General features: G+C 64.8%; 2 protein-coding genes across 2 annotated transcripts in view; both read right to left on the bottom strand.

The window, feature by feature from the left end:
* Positions 1 to 3,731: 3,731 nt before the first annotated feature.
* Positions 3,732 to 20,870, bottom strand: LOC142595970 (dual specificity tyrosine-phosphorylation-regulated kinase 1B-like). Its single transcript, XM_075724843.1, has 9 exons — positions 20,805 to 20,870; positions 19,513 to 19,632; positions 17,104 to 17,292; positions 14,285 to 14,432; positions 13,143 to 13,429; positions 11,964 to 12,110; positions 8,739 to 8,879; positions 5,309 to 5,612; positions 3,732 to 3,823 (listed from the first exon to the last, which is right to left on the bottom strand). Exons 1-9 carry the CDS (start codon positions 20,868 to 20,870, stop codon positions 3,732 to 3,734), a joined length of 1,494 nt encoding a protein of 497 aa, XP_075580958.1.
* A 7-nt stretch (positions 20,871 to 20,877) lies between these two features.
* Positions 20,878 to 25,362, bottom strand: part of FBL (fibrillarin) — a 13,835-nt gene continuing 9,350 nt past the window's right edge. The window contains exons 7-10 of the mRNA XM_075724836.1: positions 23,300 to 23,373; positions 22,960 to 23,055; positions 22,798 to 22,872; positions 20,878 to 20,949 (exon numbers count right to left, since the gene is read on the bottom strand). Of these exons, the coding sequence (XP_075580951.1) occupies positions 20,878 to 20,949; positions 22,798 to 22,872; positions 22,960 to 23,055; positions 23,300 to 23,373 (317 nt within the window). The remainder of the gene's footprint in view (positions 20,950 to 22,797; positions 22,873 to 22,959; positions 23,056 to 23,299; positions 23,374 to 25,362) is intronic.

The raw sequence follows: 25,362 nt of genomic DNA, 5'->3' as shown, positions 1-25,362 counted from the left end.
AGGGGGGGTGGGGGGGTGGGGGGCGATGACACCGCCCGGGGGGGGGACGACACGGGGCGGGGGGGCAGCGGGGGGGGCCGTCAAGAGCTGGCGGCGGTGCTTTGGGGGACGCAGACCCCCAAAATGGCCGAGTCCTCGTGATCGGGGCGTCCCCGTAAATGGGGACCCCCGTAGGGGGGGTGGGGACCTTCCAGGGGGTGCCCCGCGCCCCCCCCCGCCGCCGTTGTCCCCCCACCTCCTCCTCCTCCTCCTCCTCCTCCTCCTCCTCCTCCTCCGGTGACCCCCCCTCGAGTCCGGAAAGCGGCTGGGCCGAAGGGGTGACAGTCCGGGTGGTGCCGAGGGGGGGGCGGCGGAGGTGGGGGTGGGGGTGGGGGAGGAGGAGGAGGAGGAGGAGGCGGGGGCGGAGGTGGGGGACCCCCCAAATCCATCCGCTCGCTTGGGGGGGCCGCCCCTGCGACCGGGGGGGCCGTCGCCGGGTGGTGCTGGTGGTGCTGGTGGTGCTGGTGGTGGTGGTGATGGTGGTGGTGGTGGTGGGTTGGGGGGGGGCGCGGGAAGGAGGGGGGGGCGCTCCCCCCTCCTCCTCCTCCTCCTCCTCCTCCTCCTCCCCCTCCAGGCAAGATTTGGGGGGGTTTGGGGGGTCCCAAGGGGGCGAAGGCGTCGCTGACGGTGGGGGGGGCGGCCGGGTCCCCCCCGGGCCAAGGTCGGGGCGGCTGCGCTGGGGGGGCCTGGGGGGGGAGAGAGAGAGAGGAGTTAGAGGAGGGGGGGCAGGTGGCCATGGTGTCCCCAAGGTCCCCACCTTCTGGCCATGGGGTCCCCAAAATGCTCTGGGGGGGTGGCACGTGGCTATGGGGTCTCCAAGGTTGCCACCTTATGGCCATGGGGTCCCCAGGGTCCCCTCGTCATGGCCGTGAGGTTCTCAAGGTCCCCATGTCATGGCCATGGTGTCCCCAAGGTCCCCACCTTATGGCCATGGGGTCCCCAAGGTCCCCTCGTCATGGCCATGAGGTCTCCAAGGTCCCCACGTCATGGCCATGGTGTCCCCAAGGTGCCCACCTTCTGCCCATGGGGTCCCCAAGGTCCCCTCGTCATGGCCGTGAGGTTCTCAAGGTCCCCACGTCATGGGGTCTCCAAGGTCGCCACCTTCTGGCCATGAGGTTCTCAAGGTCCCCACGTCATGGCCATGGTGTCCCCAAGGTTCCCACCTTCTGCCCATGGGGTCCCCAAAATGCTCTGGGGGGTGGCACGTGGCTACGGGGTCTCCAAGGTCCCCTGATCATGGCCATGGCGTCCCCAAGGTCCCCACCCAGTGACCATGAGGTCCTCAAGGTCCCTACCTTGTGGCCATGGCAATCCCAAAGTGTCTTGAGTAGGTGGCATGTGGCTATGGGGTCCCCAAGGTCCCCATGTCATGGCCATGGTGTCCCCAAGGTCCCCACCTTCTGCCCATGGGGACCCCAAGGTCCCCTCGTCATGGCCATGAGGTTCTCAAGGTCCCCACCTTATGGCCATGAGGTCCCCAAGGTCCCCACGTCATGGCCATGGTGTCCCTAAGGTTCCCACCTTCTGCCCATGGGGTCCCCAAAATGCTCTCAGTGGGGTGGCACATGGCTATGGGGTCTCCAAGGTTGCCACCTTATGGCCATGAGGTCCCCAAGGTCCCCTCGTCATTGCCGTGCGGTTCTCAAGGTCCCCATGTCACGGTCATGGTGTCCCCAAGGTCCCCACCTTATGGCCATGGGGTCCCCAAGGTCCCCTCATCATGGCCATAGTGTCCCCAAGGTCCCCATCTTCTGGCCATGAGGTCCTCAAGGTCCCCACCTTGTGGCCATGGCAATCCCAAAGTGTCTTGAGTAGGTGGCACGTGGCTATGGGGTCCCCAAGGTCCCCACGTCATGGCCATGGTGTCCCCAAGGTGCCCACCTTCTGCCCATGGGGTCCCCAAGGTCCCCATGTCATGGCCATGGTGTCCCCAAGGTCCCCACCTTCTGCCCATGGGGTCCCCAAGGTCCCCTCGTCATGGCCATGAGGTTCTCAAGGTCCCCACCTTATGGCCATGAGGTCCCCAAGGTCCCCACATCATAGCCATGGTGTCCCCAAGGTTCCCACCTTCTGCCCATGGGGTCCCCAAAATGCTCTGAGTGGGGTGCCACGTGGCTATGGGGTCCCCAAGGTCCCCATGTCATGGCCATGGTGTCCCCAGATTCCCCACCTTCTGCCCATGGGTTCTCCAGGGTGCCCCAGGTGGGTGGCAAATGGCTAGGAGGTCCCCAAGGTCCCCTCATCATACCCATGGTGTCCCCAAGATCCCCACCCTGTGGCTGCGGAGTTCCCAGGGTGCCTGGGTAGGTGGCATGTGGCTACGGGGTCACCAAGATCCCCACCTTATGGCTCTGGGATCCCGCAGGTCCCCACCATGGAGCTCCCAGGGTGCCCTGGGTAGGTGCCAAGTGGCCATGAGGTCTCCAAGGTCCCCACCTTGTGGCCATGGGGTCCCTGGGGTCCCCTCAGGTCCCCGTTTTGTGGCCAACAGAGCCAAGCGGCTCCCCAAGGTCCATGTCACCCTCCCGGTGTCACTAGAGGGATCCTGAGGGTCCCCAAGGTCCATGTCTCCCACCCACCTGTGACCAGGGGGTCCCTAAGGCCTGCGTCTCCCACCTGCTATGGCCAAGGGAGGTCCCTGAGGTCCCCACCTCATGGCCAGTGCAACCTCAGGGTCCCTGGTGGCCCCGAGGTCCATGTCTCCCACCAACCCATGACCAGGATGTCCCCAGGGTCCCCATCCCATGCCTAATGCAACCTTCTAGTCTCTGATGTCCCCAAGGTCAATGTCACCCTCCTGGTGTCACTAGAAGGATCCTGAGGGTCCCCAAGGTCCATGTCTCCCACCCACCTGTGACCAGGGCGTCCCCAAGGTCCATGTCTCCCACCTGCCATGGCCAAGGGAGGTCCCTGAGGTCCCCACCTCATGGCCAGTTCAACCTCAGGGTCCCTGGTGGCCCTGAGGTCCACGTCACCCACCAACCCATGACCAGGATGTCCCCAAGGTCAACGTCACCCTCCTGGTGTCACTAGAAGGACCCTGAGGGTCCCCAAGGTCCATGTCTCCCACCCACCTGTGACCAGGGGGTCCCTAAGGCCTGCATCTCCCACCTGCCATGGCCAAGGGAGGTCCCTGAGGTCCCCAAGGTCCTCACCTCATGGCCAGTGCAACCTCAGGGTCCCTGGTGGCCCTGAGGTCCACGTCACCCACCAACCCATGACCAGATGTCCCCAAGGTCCCCACCCCATGCCTAATGCAACCTTCTGGTCTCTGATGTCCCCAAGGTCAACGTCACCCTCCCGGTGTCACTAGAGGGATCCTGAGGGTCCCCAAGGTCCATGTCTCCCACCTACCTTGTGACCAGGGGGTCCCCAAGGCCTGCATCTCCCACCTGCCATGGCCAAGGGAGGTCCCTGAGGTCCCCACCTCATGGCCAGTGCAACCTCAGGGTCCCTGGTGGCCCTGAGGTCCACGTCACCCACCAACCCATGACCAGGATGTCCCCAAGATCCATGTCACCCTCCTGGTGTCACTAGAGGGATCCTGAGGGTCCCCAAGGTCCATGTCTCCCACCCGCTGGGACCAGGGTGTCCCTGAGGTCCGTGTCTCCCACCCGCCCTGGCTGGGGTGTCCCCAGGGGTGGGTGGGGGCACCCATGGGTGCCACTGGTGGTACCTGGGGGCTCTGCATCTCATAGTCGGTGTGCGGGGGGGGCCGCGCTCCCGTAGTAGCGGTTGCTGTAGCGGTAGCTGCGGTTGTCATTGGAGGAGCCGCTGGAGCCACCTGCCAAGGACAACGGGGACATCAGCGGCGGTGGCATGGGACAGGGATGTCCCCAAGGGGACGGGGTGGCCTGGGGAGATGTCACCCATGAGGACACGGAGCTGGTAGAGCTGGGGTGGGGAAGGGATGGGGCTGAGAGCCATGGTGGTTTCAAGGCATGGTGGTGGCCCGAGGAGCTGTCACCCAGCAGGACACGGAGCCTGGTGGGACGGGGACACAGATGAGACAGGACTGGGTGCCATGGTGGCCCAAGGAGCCACCATCCAGGAGGACACGGAGCCTGGTGGCACAGGGACACGGATGAGACAGGACTGGGTGCCATGGTGGCCCAAGGAGCCACCATCCAGCAGGACACGGAGCCTGGTGGCACAGGGACACGGATGAGACAGGACTGGGTGCCATGGTGGCCCAAGGAGCCACCATCCAGCAGGACGTGGAGCCTGGTGGCACAGGGACACGGATGAGACAGGACTGGGTGCCATGGTGGCCCAAGGAGCCACCATCCAGCAGGACGTGGAGCCTGGTGGCACGGGGACATGGATGAGACAGGACTGGGTGCCATGGTGGCCTGGGAAGCCACCATCCAGCAGGACGTGGAGCCTGGTGGCACGGGGACATGGATGAGACAGGACTGGGTGCCATGGTGGCCTGGGAAGCCACCATCCAGCAGGACGTGGAGCCTGGTGGCACGGGGACACGGATGAGACAGGACTGGGTGCCATGGTGGCCCAAGGAGCCACCATCCAGCAGGACGTGGAGCCTGGTGGCACGGGGACATGGATGAGACAGGACTGGGTGCCATGGTGGCCCAAGGAGCCACCATCCAGCAGGACGTGGAGCCTGGTGGGACGGGGACACGGATGAGACAGGACTGGGTGCCATGGTGGCCCAAGGAGCCACCGTCCAGCAGGACGTGGAGCCTGGTGGGACAGGACCAAGAGCTTGTGGTGGCTCAACAGGCCACCATCCAGCAGGACATGGAGCCTGGACAGACAGTCTGGGAGAGGACTGAGCCCCGTGGCCACGTTTTGGGGCACCACGACCAGCTGGGGAGATGAAACCACATAGGACATGGAGCCTGGAGGGCCAACGACAAGGATGGGACAGGGCTGGGTGTTGTGGTGGCCTCGGGAGCCACCATCCAGCAGGACATGGAGCCTGGTGGGACAAGGACAGGAATGGGACAGGAGTGAGAACATGGCCACGTTCTGGAGCCCATGGTGGCCTGGGAAGCCACCAGGATGTGGAGCCTGGAGAAACAGTGATGGGTCTGGGACAGGACCAAACCCCACGGCCACCTTTTGGGGCACCACGATGACCTGGGGAGATGTAACCGCATAGTCCATGGAGGCTGAAGAGACAAGGACAAGTCTTGGACAGGGCCCAGCCCCGTGGTCACGTTTTGGGCCACCACTATGACCCAGAACTCCAAAGCCCATCAAGACCCATCAGCCAGAAGCCCAAGGGTGGGGTTGGTGACCCTACCCGAGCTGGAGATGGAGCTGGTGGTGCTGGTGCTGTGGCTGTGCTCCATGGCGGGGCTGGTGGAGGTGCTGTTGCTGGTGTTGGTACCTTCATCGTTGGTCTTCTTGAAGAAGTTGTGTTGGAGAGCGTAGAAGGGGGTGATGCGACTCCGGGGTTCGTAGTCCAACATCCGTAACACCAAGTCCTTGAACTTCAGGTAGTCGGAGGGCGCGTGGCCCTGCTCCCCCGCCCGACGGCCCCCTGGGCCACCGCTCTCCACCCCCAGCACCTCGTGGAGTCGGCGCGTCCCCGGCACCTTGTATTCCTACGAGGGGACATAGGTGGGATGGCGGGGGGCACAGTGGTGGGTTGGGGGGGGGGGCGGTCAGGGTTGGGTGGCTTTGCTGTGGGGTGCAGGGGGAGTGGGGAGGTGGGAAAGGGGTGGTGGGAGGTTCTTGGAGGGGGGAACTGAGGGGTTTGGGGGTCTCCTGGGGAGAGAAAGAAGGTTTATGGGGTCCTTGGGGGGAGATCTCAGGGGTCTGGGGGCCCTTGGGGGGAGAAAAGAGGTTTAGGGGGTCCTTGGGGGGAGATCTGAGGGGTCTGGGGGTCCTTGGGGGGAGAAAAGAGGTTTAGGGGGTCCTTGGGGGGAGATCTGAGGGGTCTGGGGGTCCTTGGGGGGAGAAAAGAGGTTTAGGGGGTCCTTGGGGGGAGATCTGAGGGGTCTGGGGGTCCTTGGGGGGAGAAAAGAGGTTTAGGGGGTCCTTGGGGGGAGATCTCAGGGGTCTGGGGGTCCTTGGGGGGAGAAAAGAGGTTTAGGGGGTCCTTGGGGGGAGATCTCAGGGGTCTGGGGGTCCTTGGGGGGAGAAAAGAGGTTTAGGGGGTCCTTGGGGGGAGATCTCAGGGGTCTGGGGGTCCTTGTGAGGAGATCTGAGGGGTCTGGAGGTCCTTGGGGGGAGAAAAGAGGTTTAGGGGGTCCCTGGGGGGAGATCTGAGGGGTCTGGGGGTCCTTGGGGGGACAAAAGAGGTTTAGGGGGTCCTTGGGGGGAGATCTGAGAGGTTTGGGGGTCTCCTGGGGAGAGAAAGGAGGTTCTTGGGGGGAGATCTCAGGGGTTTGGGGGTCCTTGGCAAGAGATCTGAGGAGTTTGGGGGTCCCTGGGGTAGCAACAGGAAGTTTTGGGGGTCCTTGGGGGAGAACTGATGAGTTTGGGGGTCCATGGGGTACAGAAAGGAGCTTTAAAGGGTCCTTGGGGGGAGATCTGATGGTTTGGGGGTCCCTGGGGGAGATAAAGGAGGTTTAGGGGGTCCCTGGGGGAGATCTGAGGGGTTTGGGGGGGTCCTTGGGTGATGAGGGGTTTGGGGGTTCATGGGGTAGAGGAAGAAGATTTAGGGGGTCCTTGAGGGGAGATCTGACGGTTTGGGGGTCTTCGGGGGAGAGCTGAGGAGTTTGGGGGTCCCTGGGGTAGCGACAGGAAGTTTTGGGGGTCCCTGGGGGGAAACTGATGAGTTTGGGGGTCCCTGGGGTGCAGAAAGAAGCTTTAAAGGGTCCTTGGGGGAGATCTGAGGGGTTTGGGGGGGGCCTTGGGGGGAGAGCTGCTGGTTTGGGGGGTCCCTGGGGTGGATCTGAGGGGTTTGGGGGTCCCCAAGGCAAAGGGAGGAGGTTTGGGGGGGCTGGGGGAGATCCAGGGCCTTTTGGGGGTCCCTGGGGCAGGGGCAGGGGGTTCGGGGGGGGTCCTTGGGGGGGGTCTGAGGGGTTTGGGGGTCCCTGGGGCAGGGGATTTGGGGGGTCCTTAGGGGGGTCTGAGGGGTTTGGGGGTCCCAGGGGCAGGGTTTTTTGGGGGGGCTTGGAGGCTCTGTTTGGATACTGGGCCATACTGGGAAGCCCTGAAAGGCAACTGGTCCATATTGCGAGGCACTGGGATGCACTGCAAGGACACTGGGGGCAGTGGGGAGCAACCCGATGGATCCTGGGAAGGATCCTCTGAAGAGCTACTGGGCCATACTGGGAGACCCTGAAAGGCAACTGGGCCATATTGGGAGGCCTTGAAAGGCTACTGGGCCATACTGGGAGACACTGGGATACAACTCAGAGCCATTGGGACGTCCTGGGAGGCACCTAGGAGCAACTGAGTGGAATCTGGGAGGTTCTGAAGGGCTACTGGTCCATACTGGGAGGCCACCAAAAGCTACTGGGCCATACTGAGATGCTCTGAAAGACTACTGGGCCATACTGGGAAACACTGAGATACACTGCAGGGCCACTGGTACATCCTGGGAGGCATCAAGGGACAATTCAGTGTATCCCAGGAGGTTCTGAAGGGCTACTGGTTCATACTGGGAGGGCTTGAAGGGCTACTGGGCAATACTAGGAGGTCCTAAAGGGTTACTGGGCCATACTGGGCCATACTGGGAGGCACTGGGCTATGACTTAGAACGACTGGTACATCCTGGGAGGCACCAAAGAGCAACTGAGTGGATCCTGGGAGGCCCTGGAGGGCTACTGGACCATACTGGGAGGGCCTGAAGGGCTACTGGACCATACTGGGAGGGCCTAAAGGCCTACTGGTCCATACTGGGAGGCACTGGGCTATGACTTAGAGCCACAGGTCCATACTGGGAGGCACCAAGGAGCAACTGAGTAGATCCTGGGAGGCCCTGAAGGGCTACTGGACCATACTGGGAGACACTGGGATGCACTGCAGAGCCACTGGGACATCTGGTCCATACTGGGAGGGCCTGAAGAGCTACTGGGCAATACTGGGAGATCCTAAAGGGCTACCGGACCATACTGGGCCATACTGGGAGGCACTGGGCTATGACTTAGAGCCACTAGTACATCCTGGGAAGCACCAAGGAGCAACTGAGTGGATCCTGGGAGGCCCTGAAGGGCTACTGGACCATACTGGGAAGGCCTAAAGGGCTACTGGATCATACTGGGAGATCCTAAAGGGCTACTGGGCCATACTGGAGCATACTGGGAGGCACGGGGCTGATTCAGAACCATTGCGACATCCTGGGAGGCACCAAGGAACAACCAAACGGATCCTGGGACGTTTTGAAGGGCTACTGGTTCATACTGGGAGGCCCTGAAGGGCTACTGGGCCATACCGGGAGGCACTGGGCTACAAGTTAGACTAGTGTACATCATGAGACACACCAAGAAGCAACTGAGTGGATCCTGGGAGGTTCTGAAGGGCTACTGGTCCATACTGGGAGGGCCTGAAGGGCTACTGGGCCATACTGGGAGGTCCTGAAGGGCTACTAGACCATACTGGACCATACTGGGAGGCACTCGGCTGATTCAGAACCATCGCGACATCCTGGGAGGCACCAAAGAACAACCAAACGGATCCTGGGAGGTTCTGAAGATCTCCTGGACTATACTGGGAGACCCAGAATGGCTTACTGGTCCATACTGGTCCATACTGGTCCATACTGGGAGCGTCCCGCTCACCTTCTTGCTCTCCTTGTTCCTCTTGAGGGCCCACCCCCCTTCCGGCAGCTTCTCGAAGTACTTGCGGGCTTTGGGGGCCTGTTCCAGCATGTGGGGGGGCGGCAGCCCCAGCACCTCCACAATCCGGTTCATCTGGTCGGCCTGGGGACAGGGAGGGGACACGGGGGACGTCACCACTGGCCCCAAGGTCGCCCCCGGCCCCAAGGTTGCCCCTGGCCCCCCGGCGATGTCCATGGTGTCCCCAAGACCGCTCCGCTGTCGGGTGAGTTGGGGAAAAGGAAAGGGGATGTGGCAGCTTCGGTACCACCACGGCGTTCCTCCAACGTGGCTTTGGGGACACAGATGGCCCCGAGGCCACCTTGGCTTTGTCAGGATGTCCCCAAGGTCCCCAGGACCACCTTGGTCCTGCCCACAACACCCTTGATGCCCCCAAGGCCACCTCAGCCCTGCCCAGGACACCATTGATGTCCCCAAGGCCACCTCAGCCCTGCCCAGGACACCATTGATGTCCCCAAGGCCACCTCAGCCCTGCCCAGGACACCATTGATGTCCCCAAGGCCACCTCAGCCCTGCCCACAACACCCTTGATGCCCCCAAGGCCACCTCAGCCCTGCCCAGGACACCATTGATGTCCCCAGGGCCACCTCAGCCCTGCCCACGACGCCCTTGATGTCCCCAAGGCCACCTCGGCCCTGCCCACGACGCCCTTGATGTCCCCAAGGCCACCTCGGCCCTGCCCACGACACCATTGATGTCCCCAGGGCCACCTCGGCCCTGCCCACGACGCCCTTGATGTCCCCAGGGCCACCTCAGCCCTGCCCAGGACACCATTGATGTCCCCAAGGCCACCTTGGTCCTGACAGTGACATCACTGACACCACCCTGACCCTGTCAAGAACATCTTTGGAGTCCCCAAAGTCACCTTGGCCCTTGGTTTGGGGACACAGAGGGGGCGGGGGTGTCCCCAAGGCCACCTTAACTCTGTCAGGTCACTGGGGTGCTCCAAGCCACCTCGAACCTGCCAAGGGTGTCCCCAAGGTCCATCCCCCAGGCCACCTCCAACCTGCCAGGGACATCGCTGATGTCACTGAGGCCACTTTGGCGCTACCAGGGATGGCCCCAGGGTCCCCAAGGCCACCCTGGCCCCGTTGAGGACATCTCCAGGGTCCCCAAGGCCACCTCAGCCCTACCAGAGATGTCCCCAGGGTCCCCAAGGTCACCCTGACCCTGTTGGGGACATCTCCAGGGTCCCCAAGGCCACCTTAGCCCTACCAGGGATGGCCCCAGGGTCCCCAAGGCCACCCTGGCCCTGTTGAGGACATCTCCGGGGTCCCCAAGGCCACCCTGGCCCCGTTGGGGACATCTCCGGGGTCCCCAAGGCCACCTCGGCCCTACCAGGGATGGCCCCAGGGTCCCCAAGGCCACCTTGGCCCTGTTGGGGACATCTCCGGGGTCCCCAAGGCCACCTCAGCCCTACCAGAGATGGCCCCAGGGTCCCCAAGGCCACCTCGGCCCTACCAGAGATGTCCCCAGGGTCCCCAAGGCCACCGTGACCATTTTGGAGACATCTCCGGGGTCCCCAAGGCCACCCTGGCCCCGTTGAGGACATCTCCGGGGTCCCCAAGGCCACCTCGGCCCTACCAGAGATGTCCCCAGGATCCCCAAGGTCACCCTGACCCTGTTGGGGACATCTCCGGGGTCCCCAAGGCCACCTTGGCTCTACCAGGGATGTCCCCAGGGTCCCCAAGGCCACCCTGGCCCCGTTGAGGACATCTCCGGGGTCCCCAAGACCACCTCGGCCCTACCAGAGATGTCCCCAGGGTCCCCAAGGTCACCCTGACCCTGTTGGGGACATCTCCAGGGTCCCCAAGGCCACCTTGGCTCTACCAGAAATGTCCCCATGGTCCCCAAGGCCACCGTGACCATTTTGGAGACATCTCCAGGGTCCGCACCTCGGCCCTACCAGGGATGCCCCCAGGCTGCAGATGAGCTCCCTGCTGCGCATCTCCCCCAGGCTTGGCCCCGCCCCCTCAGTGCCAGACCCCGCCCCTCCCTCAGGAGGCCACGCCCCTCACCCCAAGCCCCGCCCACCTCATTGATGCCGCTGGAGATGGGCATCTCCCCCAGGCCTGACCCCACCTCAAGCCCCACCCTCACCCCAGGCCACGCCCCTCACCCAGGAGACCCCGCCCCTCACCCCAAGCCCCGCCCCTCACCCCTCGCCCCGCCCACCTCATTAGCACTGCTGCAGAGGGGGTCACTAGAGTGATTCTCCCCCAGGCCTGACTCCGCCTCCCCTGCCCCGAGCCCCACCCTCACCCCAGGCCCCGCCCCCGCCCAAGAGGCCCCGCCCCCAGGAGACCACGCCCCTCGCCCCAAGCCCCACCCACCTCATTGATCTGTCTGGAGATCAGCATCTGCCCCAGGCCTGACCCCCCCCCCCCCCAAGCCCCACCCTCACCCCTGAGGCCACGCCCCCTCCCTCAGGAGGTCCCGCCCTCCCTCAGGAGACCCCGCCCCCTCACCCAAAGCCCCGCCCCCTCACCCCAAGCCCCGCTCATCTCATTGGCGCTGCCAGAGACGCTCGCCAGTGCGATTCTCCCCCTGCTCTGACCCCGCCCCCCCACCTCACCCCCAGGCCCCGCCCCCTCCCTCAGGAGACCCCGCCCCCTCGCCCCAAGCCCCGCCCACCTCATTAGCGGTGCCGCAGAGGGGGTCACCAGCGCGATTCTCCCCCAGGCCTGACCCCACCTCCCCCGCCCCGAGCCCCCCAGGCCCCGCCCCCCGGCCCCAAGCCCCACCCACCTCATTGGTGCCGCTGGAGATGGGCATCTCCCCCAGACCTGACCCCGCCTCCCCCGCCCCAAGCCCCACCCTCACCCCAGGCCACGCCCCCTCACCCAAGAGGCCCCGCCCCAGGAGACCACGCCCCCCGCCCCCAGCCCCGCCCCCAGCCCCACCCACCTCATTGATATGCCTGGAGATGGGCATCTCGTCCAGGCCTGACCCCACCTTAAGCCCCACCCTCACCCCCGACGCCACACCCCCTCCCTCAGGAGACCCCGCCCCCTCACCCCAGGCCCCGCCCTCTCGCCCCAGGCCCCGCCCACCTCACTGCTACGCCTGGAGACGGCCCTCTCCCCCAGGCCTGGCCCCGTCTTCCCCCGCCCCAAGCCCCACCCTCGCCCCCAGGCCCCGCCCCCTCCCCGCGGAGGCCCCGCCCACCTCGTTGGTGCCGCTGAAGAGGGGCTCGCCCGTGTGCATCTCCACCAGGATGCAGCCCAGGGACCACATGTCGATGGCCAGGTCGTAGGGCAGCCCCAGCAGCACCTCGGGGGAGCGGTAGAAGCGGCTCTGGATGTACTGGTAAATCTGCCGAGGGGGCGGGGCGTCAGCCGCAGGGGGCGGGGTCACGCCCGGGGGGGCGGGGCCCTGCCGCCCAGGGGCGGGGCTGAGCCCTCAAGGGGCTGGGAGAGCCCCTTTGGGAGATGGCGGGCGTATGTGTCTTTAAAAAGGGGCGGGGGGGGTCGCTCGGGGCGTGGCTACGCCTAAGGGGCGTGGCTACACCAAGGGGCAGAGCCTGGCTCGAAGGGGGCGGGGCTAAGCCCGCAGGGCAGGAGAACACTGGGGTGGGGTGACCTGGAGGGGGCGGGGCTACAGGCAGGGGGCGGGGTCAGCTCCCTGAGGGCGGGGCTTGGCTCCCTATGGGCGGGGCTTAGGACACCCTTAAAGGGAGTGGGGGGACGAGGCTGCCCCAGGCTGGGAGGCGGGGCCAAGGCAGGGGGTGTGTCCTCATGCCCTTGGGGTGGGGCTTAGGGCTTTAGGGGTGGGGCTTAGCCCATCAGTGGGAGGGGCTTACCGCTTGTCATGCCTCACACTGGACGGGGCGGGTCTAACCGGCCCGGGAGGCGGGGCCAAGGCAGGGTGTGTGTCCTTCTGCTATGTGGGTGGGGCTTAGTCCTTCAGGGGGCGGGGCTTAGCGGTCCAAAGCCCCAGATTTGCTTAGGGCAGGATGCTGCATCCTGGGGGCGGGTCTTCCTGGCCCGGGAGGCGGAGCCAAGGAAAGGGGTGTGTCCTTCTGCTCTGTGGGCAGGGCTTAGTCCTTCAGCGGGCGGGGCTGAGCACTCCATAGCCCTAAACCCACCTGGGGCGGGACTCTGCACCCCGGGGGCGGGTCTTCCTGGCTGGGGGGTGGAGCCAAGGCAGGGGGTGTGTCTTTCTGGCATGGGGGCGGGGCTTAGCCCTTAAAGGGGCAACACTTAGTCTCTCAAGGGGCGGGGTTTAGCGGTCCATAGCCCCAGATTTGCTTAGGGCAGGACGCCGCACCCTGGGGGCGGGTCTTCCCGGCCTGGGAGGCGGAGCCAAAGGCGGTGGGCGTGTCCGCGGGTGGTTCCCCAAGCTCACCCTCTGCCCGAGCTGACAGGAGCTGCCGAAGTCGACGATTTTCACGGCGGATCGCTTGGGGTTGCAGAGGAGGATGTTCTCGGGTTTGAGGTCGCAGTGGATGATGCTGAGCTCGGGGGTGGCGAGGAAGAGGAGGGCGGCGCAGAGCTGCTGGGCGAACTTGCGGGTGAGGTTGAGGGAGACGCCCCGGAAATTAGTGTTGCGGAGGAGGTCGTAGAGGTTGTAGGAGAGGAGCTCGAAGGCCAGGCAGAGGTGGTTGCGGAACATGAAGTGACGCTTGAGGTGCACTGTTAGGGGGCGGGGAGAAAAACGGGGGGCGGTTGGGGGGCGGGGAAGGGCGGTTAGGGGGCGGGGAAGGGGCGTGGTTTGCCTTGGGGCCCCTCCTTAGGGGGGAGATGGGGATGTTGTCCTGCCCCACGGTGGGATCTGCCCTCCCAGGGTGAGATCTGGCACCTCCCTGCCCCATAACTGCCCCCCCCAGCAAGCTCTGCCCCATAGCTGTCCCCAAACGCCTGCCCCACACTGAGATCTAGCTGTTCTTCTGCCCCACAGATACAACCCATGGTGGCGGCTGCCCCCTACAATGACATCTGGGTCTTCTCTGCCCCATAAGTGCGCCATAACTGAACTCCCCCAGCAAAATCTGCCCCACAACTACCCCCAAATCGCTGTGCCATGGAGAGAGCTGGCTGTTCCCCTGCCCCACAGATATGGATACAAGGTAGGATCTGGCTTCTCCCTGCCCCTAACTGCCCCCCCCAGAAAGATTTACCCCACAGCTGCCCCCAAATCACTGTCCCATGGCAAGATCTGACCTTTCCCCTGCCCCACAACTACCTCCCCCAAGATCTGCCCCATAGCTGCCCCCAAATCCCTGCCCCACAGTCAGATCCGGCCTCCCCCTGCCCCACAACTGCCCCCCAACAAGATCTGCCCCACTTTCCTGCTCCACACCCGCCCCCCAGCAACCCCATAGCCCCCCCAATCCCCCCTATAGCCACCACCATCACCCCCCGCACCCCACAGATCGACACCAAACCCCCCCTGCCAAGGAGTTCCAGCATCCACCCTGCAGGGCAGGGTGCGAGCGCCGTGGGGCGAGTCCCTCAAGTGTGCTGCCCCCCTTCCCCTGCCCCACTGACCGATGTAGTACTTCATCTCGGTGTGGTGCTGGTTCATCAGCTGGAGGAGACGCAGCTCGATCTGCGCTTGGTTGAGGAACGCCTTCTTGTTCTTGATGATCTTGATGGCCACCCACTCCTGGGCCTGATGGTCGTAGGCCTTCACCACCTGGGGGGGGGACATGGGGGGTGTTAGGGGGCGCGGACAGGGCTGGAGGGGCGACAGGCAGGGCGTGGGGGGCAAAAAAGGGGGTTTGGAGGGGCAAAAATAGGGCTCGGGGAGTGAAAACTGGGCCTGGGGGGCAAAATGGAGCTCGAAAGGTGAAAAATGGGGCTTGGGGAGCTGAAAATTGGGTTTGGGAAACTGAAAATGGGGCTTGGGGGGGGGGCAAAAATAGGGCTTGGGGGTGAAAAAATGGGGTTTGGGGGCTGAAAATTGGGCCTGGGGGGCAAAAATGGGGCTTGAAAGGTGAAAAATGGGTTTGGGGGGCAAAACTAGGGTTTGGGGGCTGAAAATTGGGTTTGGGAGGCTGAAAATGGGACTTGGGGGGGCAAAAATGGGGCTTGGGCGGGCAAAAATGGGGCCTGGGGGGCAAAAATGGGGCTTGAAAGGTGAAAAAATGGGGTTTGGGGGGCAAAACTAGGGCGCTGGGGGGGCTGAAAATTGGGTTTGGGAGGCTGAAAATGGGGCTTGGGGGTGAAAAATGGGGTTTGGGGGCTGAAAACTGGGCCTGGGGGCAAAAATGGGGCTTGAGAAGTGAAAAATGGGGTTTAAGGGGCAAAACTAGGGCTTGGGAGGCTGAAAATGGGGCTTGGGGGGCAAAAATGGGGTTTGGGGCTGATAATTGGGCCTGGGAGGCAAAAATGGGGCTTGAAAGGTGAAAAATGGGGTTTGGGGGGCAAAACTAGGGCGCTGGGGGGCTGAAAATTGGGTTTGGGAGGCTGAAAATGGGGCTTGGAGGGGCAAAAATGGGGCTTGACAAGTGAAAAATGGGGTTTGGGGGGCAAAAAGATGCCTTGGGGGGCTGAAAATTGGGCTTGGGGGGGCACAGGCAGAGCTGGGGGGGGCAAAAAATGGGGCTGGGAGGGTGAAAAATGGGGTTTTGGGGGGCAAAAATACGGCTTGGGGGGCTGAAAATTGGGCCTGGGGGGCAAAAATGGGGCTTGAGTGGTGAAAAATGGGGTTTGGGGGGCAAAAATGGGGCTGGGGGGGGGGAACCTGGCTTAGGGGGCAGAAACTTGGGGTTGGAGGGGCACGGGAAGAACTTGGGTGGTGACAATGGAGTTTGGGGGCAAAAATTTGTTTTGGGGGGGATTGGGTTTGGGGGGGCAAAACCAGGGCTTGGGGGGCAAATCCAGGCCTGGGGGGGATTTGGGGGGCAGTGGCGGCCCTGGCAGGGACCTGGGGGGCTGCAGGGGGACCTCGAGACTCAGTGGGGGCTGCAGGGGGGGTCCCACTGGTGTTTGGGGGATCCCAGGGGGGACGGGACCCTGGGGACAGGGTGGGGACCCCAAGGGTGACCTGGGGGACCCCAGGACTGTTGGGGGGACCCAGGGATGGAGGGGGGGGACCCCAAATGCTCTGGGGACCCCGGGGATGAACCTGGAGGGAGATGGGGAGTGGGGTGCAGCAGGAGGTGACGGGGGGGACCCTGGGGACAACAGGGGGACCCCAGGGGTGACCTGGGGGACCCCAGGACTGTTGGGGGGACCCAGGGATGGAGGGGGGGACCCCAAGATGCCGTAGGGACCCCGGGGATGAACCTAGAGGGAGATGGGGAACTGAGGTGCAGGGGAGATGATGGGGGGATCCTGGGGACAATGGGGGGATAACGGGGCTGACCTGGGGACCCAGGACTGCTGGGGGGACCCCAGAGATGGAACAGAGGGACCCCAAGAAGCTGTGCGGACCCCGGGGATATCAGGGGGACCCCAAGATGCTGTGGGGACCCCAGGGATGAACCTGGAGGGAGATGGGGGACTGGGGTGCAAGGGAGGTGATGGGGGGGACCCTGGGGACAACAAGGGGACCCCAGGGGTACAGGAGGGACTTGGGGACCCCGGTGGGTGTCAGGGGGACCCCAGAAATGCTGTGGGGACCCCAAGGTGCTGTGGGGACCCTGGGGATGGTGGGGGAGACCCCAAGATGCTGTGGGGACCCCAGGGATGAACTTGAAGGAAATGGGGGACTGGGGTGGAGCAGGAGGTGATGGGGGGGGACCTTGGGGACAATGGAGGGACAATGGGGGGACCCCAGGGGTGACCTGGGGGACCCCAGGGATGGAGGAGGGGGACCCCAGAAATGCTGTTGGGACCGCAGGAATGGACTGGGGGCACCCCAAGATGCCGTAGGGACCCTGGGGATGAACCTGGAGGGAGATGGGGGACTGGGGTGCAGCGGGAGGTGACGGGGGGGACCCTGGGGACAACAGGGGGACCCCAGGGGTGACCTGGGGGACCCTAGAACTGTTGGGGGGACCCCAGAGATGGAGCGGGGGGACCCCATGATGCTGTGAGGACCCAGGGATGGAGGGGAGGGACCCCAAGATGCTGTGGGGACCCCAGGGATGACCCCGGAGTGAGATGAGGGACTGGGGTGCAAGGGAGGAGACGGGGGGGACCCTGGGGACAACAAGGGGACCCCAGGGGTACAGGAGGGACTTGGGGACAGTGGTGGGTGCCAGGAGCACCCCAGAAATGCTGTGGGGACCCCAAGATGCCGTAGGGACCCTGGGGGTGATCCTGGAGGGAGATGGGGGACTGGGGTGCAGCGGGAGGGTGACGGGGGGGACCCCGGGGCCAACGGGGGGGACCCCCCTGCACCCCCCGCCCCCCCCAACCTGGCCGAAGGAGCCCTTGCCGATGAGGGAATCGATCTCGTAGCGGTCCAGCCAGCGCTCGCCGCTGCGCACGATGTAATCGTGGTTGTCGTCGTCGTAGCCCTCGTTGCAGAGGCGCCGCTCCTTCTTGGTGCCCGCGTCCTCGGGGGGCCCCTGCTGCGCCCGCCGCTTCTTCTTGGCGTAGTACACCTGGGGGGCAGGGGGCAGGCGTGGGGCACGGCGGGGGGGGGTTGGGGGGCTGTGGGAGGGGTTGGGGGGCTGTGGGAGGTCGGTGGGGGTATTTGGGGGGCTGTGGGAGGTCGGTGGGGGGGTTCATGGGGACGTAGGAGGTCAATGGGAGGGTTTGGGGGGCTGTGGGAGGTCGGTGGGGCATTTGGGGGGACGTGGGAGTGTTTGGGGGGCTGTGGGAGGTCGGTGGGGGGGTTTGGGGGCTGTGGGAGGGTGGTGGTGGGGTTTTGGGGGGCTGCGGAAGGTCAGTGGGGGGTTTTGGGGGGCTGCGGGAGGTCGGTGGGAGGGTTTGGGGGGCTGTGGGAGGTCGGTGGGGGGATTTGGGGGGCTGTAGGAGGGTGGTGGTGGGGTTTTGGGGGGCTGTGGGAGGGTGGTGGTGGGGTTTTGGGGGGATGTGGGAGGTCGGTGGGGGGGTTTGGGGGGATGTACGAGGTCAGGGGGGGATTTGGGGAGACGTGGGAGGGTTTTGGGGGACATGGGACATTGGTGGGGGGGTTTGGGGGGCTGTAGAAGGTCGGTGGGGGGGGCGTGAGGGGCTGGGGGAGGTCGGGGGGGGCTTGGGGGGTGTGGGAGGTTGGTGGGGGGGTTTGGGGGGATTTGGGGGGACGTGGGATGTTGGGGGGAGGGTTTGGGGGGCTATGGGAGGTTAGTGGGGGAGTTTGGGGGGATGTGGGACATTGGTGGGGGGGTTTGGGGGGCTGTAGGAGGTCGGTGGGGGGGGCGTGGGGGGCTGGGGGAGGTCGGTGGGGGGATTTGGGGGGTGTGGGAGGGGTATGGGGGGACATGGATGTTGGGGGGGGATATGGGGGGCTGTGGGGGGTTGGGGGGGCGGTTGGGGGGGTGTGGGAGACCATGGGGGGATTTGGGGGGGCCTGGGGGGCAGTGGGGGGTCCCAGGGAGATGTGGGAGGGGGTGGGGGGCTGGGGGACCCCGACCAGGAGGGACCTGGGGGGCTGTGGGGCACGGGGCAGGGGGGGCGTGGGACAGCACCGGGGGACAGGGCCCAACCCTGCCCCTGCCCCCCCCCAGCACCCATGGGTGCCAGCCACCCCCCCCCAAGGGGGATCCACCCCTCCTGGGGCACCCATGGGTGCCACACAGACCCCCCAAAAGGGGATCTACCCCTCCGGGGGCACCCATGGGTGTCACACACCCCGCCCCAAAAGGGGATCTACCCCTCCTAGGGCACCCATGGGTGACAGACACCCCCCCCAAGGGGATCTACCCCTCCTGGGGCACCCATGGGTGACACACAGACCCCCCAAAAGGGGATCTACCCCTCCGGGAGCACCCATAGGTGACAGACACACCCCCCCAAAAGGGGATCTACCCCTCCTAGGGCACCCATGGGTGACAGCTACCCCATCCAAGCAGGATCTACCCCTCCGGGGGCACCCATGGGTGACACACACCCCCCCCCAAGGGGATCTACCCCTCCTGGGGCACCCATGGGTGACACACAGACCCCCCAAAAGGGGATCTACCCCTCCGGGAGCACCCATGGGTGACAGACACACACCCCCAAAAGGGGATCTACCCCTCCTGGGGCACCCATGGGTGACAGCTACCCCATCCAAGCAGGATCTACCCCTCCGGGGGCACCCATGGGTGACACACAGACCCCCCAAAAGGGGATCTACCCCCTCCGGGGGCACCCATGGGTGACACACAGACCCCCCCAAGGGGGATCCACCCCCTCCTGGGGCACCCATGGGTGACACACAGACGCCCCAAAAGGCGATCTACCCCTCCGGGAGCACCCATGGGTGACACACACCTCCCCCAAAAGGGGATCTACCCCTCCTGGGGCACCCATGAGTGACACCTCCCCCCCGCCCCCAAAAGAGGATCTACCCCTCCTGCGGCACCCATGGGTGACACACAGACCCCCCCCAAGGGGGATCCACCCCTCCTGGGGCACCCATGGGTGACACACCTTACCCCCCAAAAGGGGATCTACCCCTCCGGGGGCACCCATGGGTGACACACAGACCCCCCCCAAGGGGGATCCACCCCTCCTGGGGCACCCATGGGTGACACACCTTACCCCCCAAAAGGGGATCTACCCCTCCTGGGGCACCCATGGGTGCCAGATCCCCCCCCAGGAGCTCAGGGCCTGGCCTGGGGTGGGTGTCACCGTGCCCCCCCGCAGCACCCATGGGTGCCAGCCCCCTTGCTGACCTCATTGATGTGCTTGTAGGTCTTGATGAGGTCGACGGAGAGCTTGCGCAGGGGGGTGCTCCCCGCGTCCCGAAAACTCCGGGGGACGCGGCGCTGCAGCAGGCTCAGCTCCGGCAGGATCTGGGGGGGGGGGGGCACCCAGGGGTGGGTGATGGGGGGGACACACAGGGATTTGGGGGTCCCCAGGGGTCCTTGACCCCCCTCGATATCACCCGGCAGGGTGAGAGGGCGTTTTGGGGGCGCCCGGTGGAGTGTGGGGGGGGAATTGGGGGGGTAGGGGGGGTCCTAGTGTCTGGGTCCCCCCTGCCAAGGGTCTCAGGGGTGCTCGTGGCCCCCCCGGGGGTCCCAGTGCCCCCCCTGCCCCGTTTTAGGGGTCCCGGGGTGCCCACGTGTCCCCCTGGGGTCCCAGTGCCCCCCCCCGCCCCGTTTCAGGGGTCCCGGGGGTGCCCACATGTCCCCCGGGGGTCCCAGTGCCCCCCCCTGCCCCGTTTCAGGGGTCCTAGGCATGCCCGTGTCCCTCCCCAGGGGTCCCAGAGGTCCTAGTGCCCCCCCTACCCCATTTCAGGGGTCCCAGAGGTCCTAGTGCCCGCCCCCCCCCCCCCCCGTTTCAGGGGTCCCGGGGTGACCACGTGTCTCCCCGGGGGTCCCAGGGGTCCTAGTGCCCCCCCCTCCCCATTCCAGTGGTCCCAGGGGTGCCCACATCCCTCCCCAAGGGTCCCAGTGCCCCCCCACCCCCATTTCAGGGGTCCATGGGTCCTAGTGCCCCTCCCCCTCCATTTCAGGGATCCCAGGGGTGCCCATGTCCCTCCCCGGGGGTCCCGGGGGTCCCAGGGGTCCTAGTGCCCCCCCACTATTTCAAGGGTCCCAGTGCTTCCCCTCCCCCTTTCAGGGGTCCCAGGGGTGCCCATGTCTCTCCTTGGGGGTCTCAGGGTCCCAGTGCCCCCCCACCCTATTTCAGGGGTCCCAGGGGTGCCCACGTTCCTCCCCGGGGGTCCCGGGGGTCCTAGCGCCCCCCCCCCCCCCCGTTTCAGGGGTCCCAGGGGTGCCCATGCCCCTTCCCAGGGGTCCCAGTGCCCCCCCTCCCCGTTTCAGGGGTCCCAGGGGTCCTACCGCCCCCCCCTCCCCATTTCAGGGGTCCCAGGGGTGCCCATGTCCCTCCCCAGGGGTCCCAGTGCCCCCCCCCCCCCCCCCCCCCCCCCCGTTTCAGGGGTCCCAGGGGACCTACCACCCCCCCCTCCCCATTTCAGGGCTCCCGGGGTGCCTGTGTGTCTCCCCCACCCCGGGGGGGGTACCTGGGGGGGCTCGGCCACGGGCTGGAGGCTGGTGAAGGTGGGGGCATGGCCGGGCTGGCCCGACATGGTGGGCTCAGAGCGGAGCCAAGCGCCCGGCCAGGCCGGCCCCGGGCATCCTGCGCTGCCGGCCCGCGGCTGCCGCCACCTGCGGGGAGACAGCGGGGGCTTGGAGGGGGGACCCCTGAATTGGCCCTTCTGCCCCCCCAGACTCGCCACGGCTACCCTAGGGAGGAGGGAGTTGCGGGTGGTGGTGATGATCAGTAGGGTCCAGAGTGAACGCGTGCGACGGATGGCCCAATCTCGTCAATTAGAGCGCATAAATCGACGGTCGACCGTCAGTAGGGCCCAGGGTGAACGCGCACAACGAATGGCCGCTCTCAACAATTAGGGTGAGCGTGATTAAGGGTCGGCCATCAGTAGGGACCGGAATGAACGGGCACAACAACTGGCCTAATCTCCGCTCTCGGAACAGGCAAGATCAAAACTCAACCGTTAGTAGGGCCCAGAGTGAACACGCACAAAAAAAAATGGCCTAATTTCATCCTTTGGGGTGGGGAAAAAAATATTCCGAGCTATCAATAGGGTCCAGAGTGAACACACACAAACGATGCCCCCCCTTGCCCATCAGTAGGACCCAGAGTGAACACACACAAACAATGCCTCCCCCCCCAGCCATCAGTAGGGCCCAGAGTGAACACAAATTATGCCCCCCCCCCCCCCGCCATCAGTAGGGCCCAGAGTGAACACTCACAAACGATCCCCCCCCCCCCCCCCCCCCCCGGCCATCAGTAGGGCCCAGAGTGAACACGGGGCAGGGTGGTGCCGCTCTCCCCGCCGGCACTGCCGCCCAGCTGATCGTGCCATAGCAACAGGCTTCCCATTGGCTGCCCGCCCTCTTCAGCAGCCAATAGCGAGCTGGCAGCCCTGGCACTGGGCGGGGCCACGGCTGCGAGCAGGGGTGGGGCCTAAGCACCGCCCCCCCCCCCGGGTCCTAAATCCCCCCCCACACCCCAAAATCCCCCGGAGGGGAGGGGGAACGGGGGGGGGACCCCGCAAAGCTGCCCCGGGGGGGGGGTAAAAGTACCCCCCCCCCCCGGGGGGTCCCCACGTGCCCCCCAAATCTGCCCCCACCCCTAGAGGGGGCATTAAGGGGCTCAAAGGAGCCAGGTGAAACCAGTATGGCCCAGTATGGGGGGGGAACTGGGAGGCAGCACTGGGTGGGGGGGGGCTCTGTGCCTCAGTTTACCTGCGGGGGGGGACTGGGGGGAACTGGGACAGGACTGGGATGTGGCAGGGGGAACTGGGACAGGGCTGGGATGGGGGAGGAACTGGGATGGGACTGGGAGGAACTGGTCTGGAACTGGGATGCTGTGGGGGAGGAACTGGGATAGGGCTGGGATGGGGGAACTGGGATGGGACTGGGAAGAACTGGGATGGAACTGGGATGCTGTGGTGGGAGGAACGGGGATGGGAGTGGGGGGAACTGGGAGGAACTGGGATGGGGGGTGGAACTGGGACGGGACTGGGATGGGGGAACTGGGATGGGACCGAGAGAAACTGGTCTGGAACTAGGATGGAGTGGGGGGAACTGGGACAGAACTGGGAGGAACTGGTCCAGAACTGGGATGGCGGGGGGCGGGGGGGAAACTGGTCTGGAACTGGAATGCCATAGGGGGAGGAACTGGGATGAGGCTGAGGAAACCTGAGATGGGACTGGGAGGAACTGGGATGGGGCTAAGACAGGGCGGGGGGGGGGACTGGGATGAACTGGGCCAGGACTGGGATGCTGCGGTGGGGGAACTGGGACGGGATTGGGATGGGGGGGGACTGGGATGGGACTGGAGGGAACTGGGCCAGGGGGGATTGGGATGGGACTGGGATGCTGGGCAGGGACGAACTGGGACGGGACTGGGAGGAACTGGGAAGGGACTGGTCCAGGACTGGAATGTCCAACCAGTACTGGGGGGCCCAAACCAGTATGGCGGGAACATACCTGTACTGGGAAACCTGTACTAGTACTGGGAGAGTCATACTGATACCGGGCAGGACTGCGGGATCCATACTGGTACTGGGAAAATCATACTGGGACAAGTGGGGGATCCACACCAGTACCAAAAAGCCTGTGAATATCTATACTGATACTGGAAATCCATACTGGTACTGGGCCATACTGGTTCAGACAAAAATCATACTGCCACTGGGAGAACTGGAAGGTCCATATTGGTACTCGGACATCGAGAAAAGACCCATACTGGTACCAGAACAGTTATACTGGTACCGGGAGATCCATGCTGGTATCAGGACAATCAAGACAAAAGTATTGATACTGGGAGAACTGGGAGATTCATACTGGTACTGGCAGATCTATACTGCTATTGGGAAACCAGAAGCAGAATACTGGTACTGGGAGGAGCGGGGATTCATACTGGTACTGGGAGGGTCAGAGTGGTACTGGGAGTGCTGTGGGATCCATACTGGTCCTGGCAGGGCCATACTGGTACTGGGAGAGCCAGAGCATCCATACTGGTACTAGGAGAATCATACTGGTTCTGAGAGATACATACTGGTACTGGGAAGACTGAGGGATCTGGGACGGTTATACTGGTACTGGGAAAGTCATACTAGTACCCGCAAAAACTGTGAAATCTATACTGGTACTGGGAAACTCACACTGGAACTAGAAAATCTATACTGATACTGGGCAAGCCAGACTGGTACTGGGAGGGTTATACCTGTACTGGGGGAACTGGAAGATCTATACTGGTGCTGAGAAGAACGTACTGGTCCTGGGGGATCCATAACAGTACTGGGGGATCCATACTGGTATTGGGAAGGTCATGCTGGTCCTGGGGGATGTATACTGTCCCAGGAGATCCATACTGGTGCTGGGAAGGTCATACTGATCACAATGGATCCATACTGGTACTGGGAATGTCACATCTATACTGGGAGAACTGGGGGAGCTATACTGGTCTTGAGAGGGTCACACTGGTCCTCGGGGATCCATACTGGTACTGGGAGACTCATACTGGTCTTGGGGGATCCATACTGGTACTGGGAGTGTCACAACTGTACTGGAAGAACTGGGGGAGCTATAGTGGTGCTGGGAGGGTCATACTGGTCCTGGGAGATCCATACTGGTTACGGGGGATCCATACTGGCACTGGGAGACTCATACTGCTCTTGGGGGATCCATACTGGCACTGGGAGTGTCACACCTGTACTGGGAGAACTGGGGGAGCTATAGTGGTGCTGGGAGGGTCATACTGGTCCTGGGGGATCCATACTGGTCCTGGGGGATCTATACTGGTCCCAGGGGATGCATACTGGTCCTGGGAGAATCATACTGGTCTTGGGGGATCTCTACTGGCACTGGGAGTGTCACACCTGTACTGGGAGAACTGGGGGACCTATAGTGGTGGTGGGAGGGTCATACTGGTCCTGGGGGATGCATACTGGTCCTGGGGGATCTATACTGGTTCTGGGGGGATCCATATTGGCACTGGGAGACTCATACTGGTCTTGGGGGATCCATACTGGCACTGGGAGTGTCACACCTGTACTGGGAGAACTGGGAGAGCTATACTGGTCCCGGGGGATGCATATTGGTCCTGGGAGAGTCATACTGGTCCTGGGGGATCTCTACTGGCACTGGGAGTGTCACACCTGTACTGGGAGAGCTATACTGCTCCTGGGGGATCCATACTGGTACCAGTTACTGGGAGACACGGCAGAGCCGGTAACCGGTACCGGCTGAGGACACGGGGCCCCCGGGGCCGGGCCGTGCCGTGCCCGGGGACAGGGGGAGGTGACCGGGGGGTCCTTACCGGCACCGGCGAAGGACGCGGGGGGCCGGTACCGCTCCCGGGGAAGGGAGCCGGTCCCGGGGGGAGGCGAGAAGCCCGTGAGGGAGCGGGGCGGGGGGGGGGCACGGGACGAGGACGCCCCGGGCCGGTACCGGTGCCCAGGGACCCGGCGGAGGCCCCGCCCCGGGGAGGGTCTCACCTGCGGCGGCGGCGGCGGCGGCGGCGCTGGGCGGAGCGGGGCGGAGCTGAGCGGGGCGGAGGCGGCGGCGGGGCCGGGGGCTGCGGCGGCGGCCCGGGATTTCCCAGTAATGCCCACGGAAAATGGCGGCCACAACAAACCGCCGCCGCCGCCTGCCTTCCACGCATGCGCCACCCCGCCTCCCTGCCCTCAACCAATACGCGGCCGGCCAGCCCGATCGTCTCACCCAATCAGCGCTCGGCGCTACCCTCCCCGCCTTGCCCCGCCCCCGCGGCGGCGCATGCGCGCTGCCTGCCCTCCCCCGAACGTCACCACCGCGCGCCGGCCCCCGCCCCGCCCAAAGGGAGAGGAAAAGGGCGCCGCCGGCGGCGCGCATGCGCGGGGCGGGGCCTCTGCCGCAGCCACGCCCCCGCGGAACCAAGGGGGTGTGGCTTAAGGGAGCCACGCCCCCTTCGGCACCACCCCCCGCGGCGAGGGCCATGGCCCCTCCTACCCCCATCTACCCCCCCCCGGGGGTTAATTACCCCCCCGAGATTAATTACCCCCCCAGGGT

Source organism: Pelecanus crispus, chromosome 25 (genome assembly GCF_030463565.1).
Source record: "Pelecanus crispus isolate bPelCri1 chromosome 25, bPelCri1.pri, whole genome shotgun sequence".
Classification (NCBI taxonomy): domain Eukaryota; kingdom Metazoa; phylum Chordata; class Aves; order Pelecaniformes; family Pelecanidae; genus Pelecanus; species Pelecanus crispus.
Note: the sequence above shows the minus strand (reverse complement) of the source record. Positions and strands in the feature narration are given on the sequence as shown.

Bases quoted from the DNA above. Each gene is read 5' to 3' on its own strand.
- LOC142595970 (XM_075724843.1), bottom strand. From the start codon at position 20,870: ATGTCGGGCCAGCCCGGCCATGCCCCCACCTTCACCAGCCTCCAGCCC. The intron at 13,430-14,284 runs GTCAGTGGGGCA...GCCCCCTAACAG, and splicing joins CGAGATGAAGTACTACATCG to TGCACCTCAAGCGTCACTTC. The intron at 8,880-11,963 runs GTGGGCGGGGCC...CCCTGTCCCCAG, and splicing joins TCTTCAGCGGCACCAACGAG to GCCGACCAGATGAACCGGAT.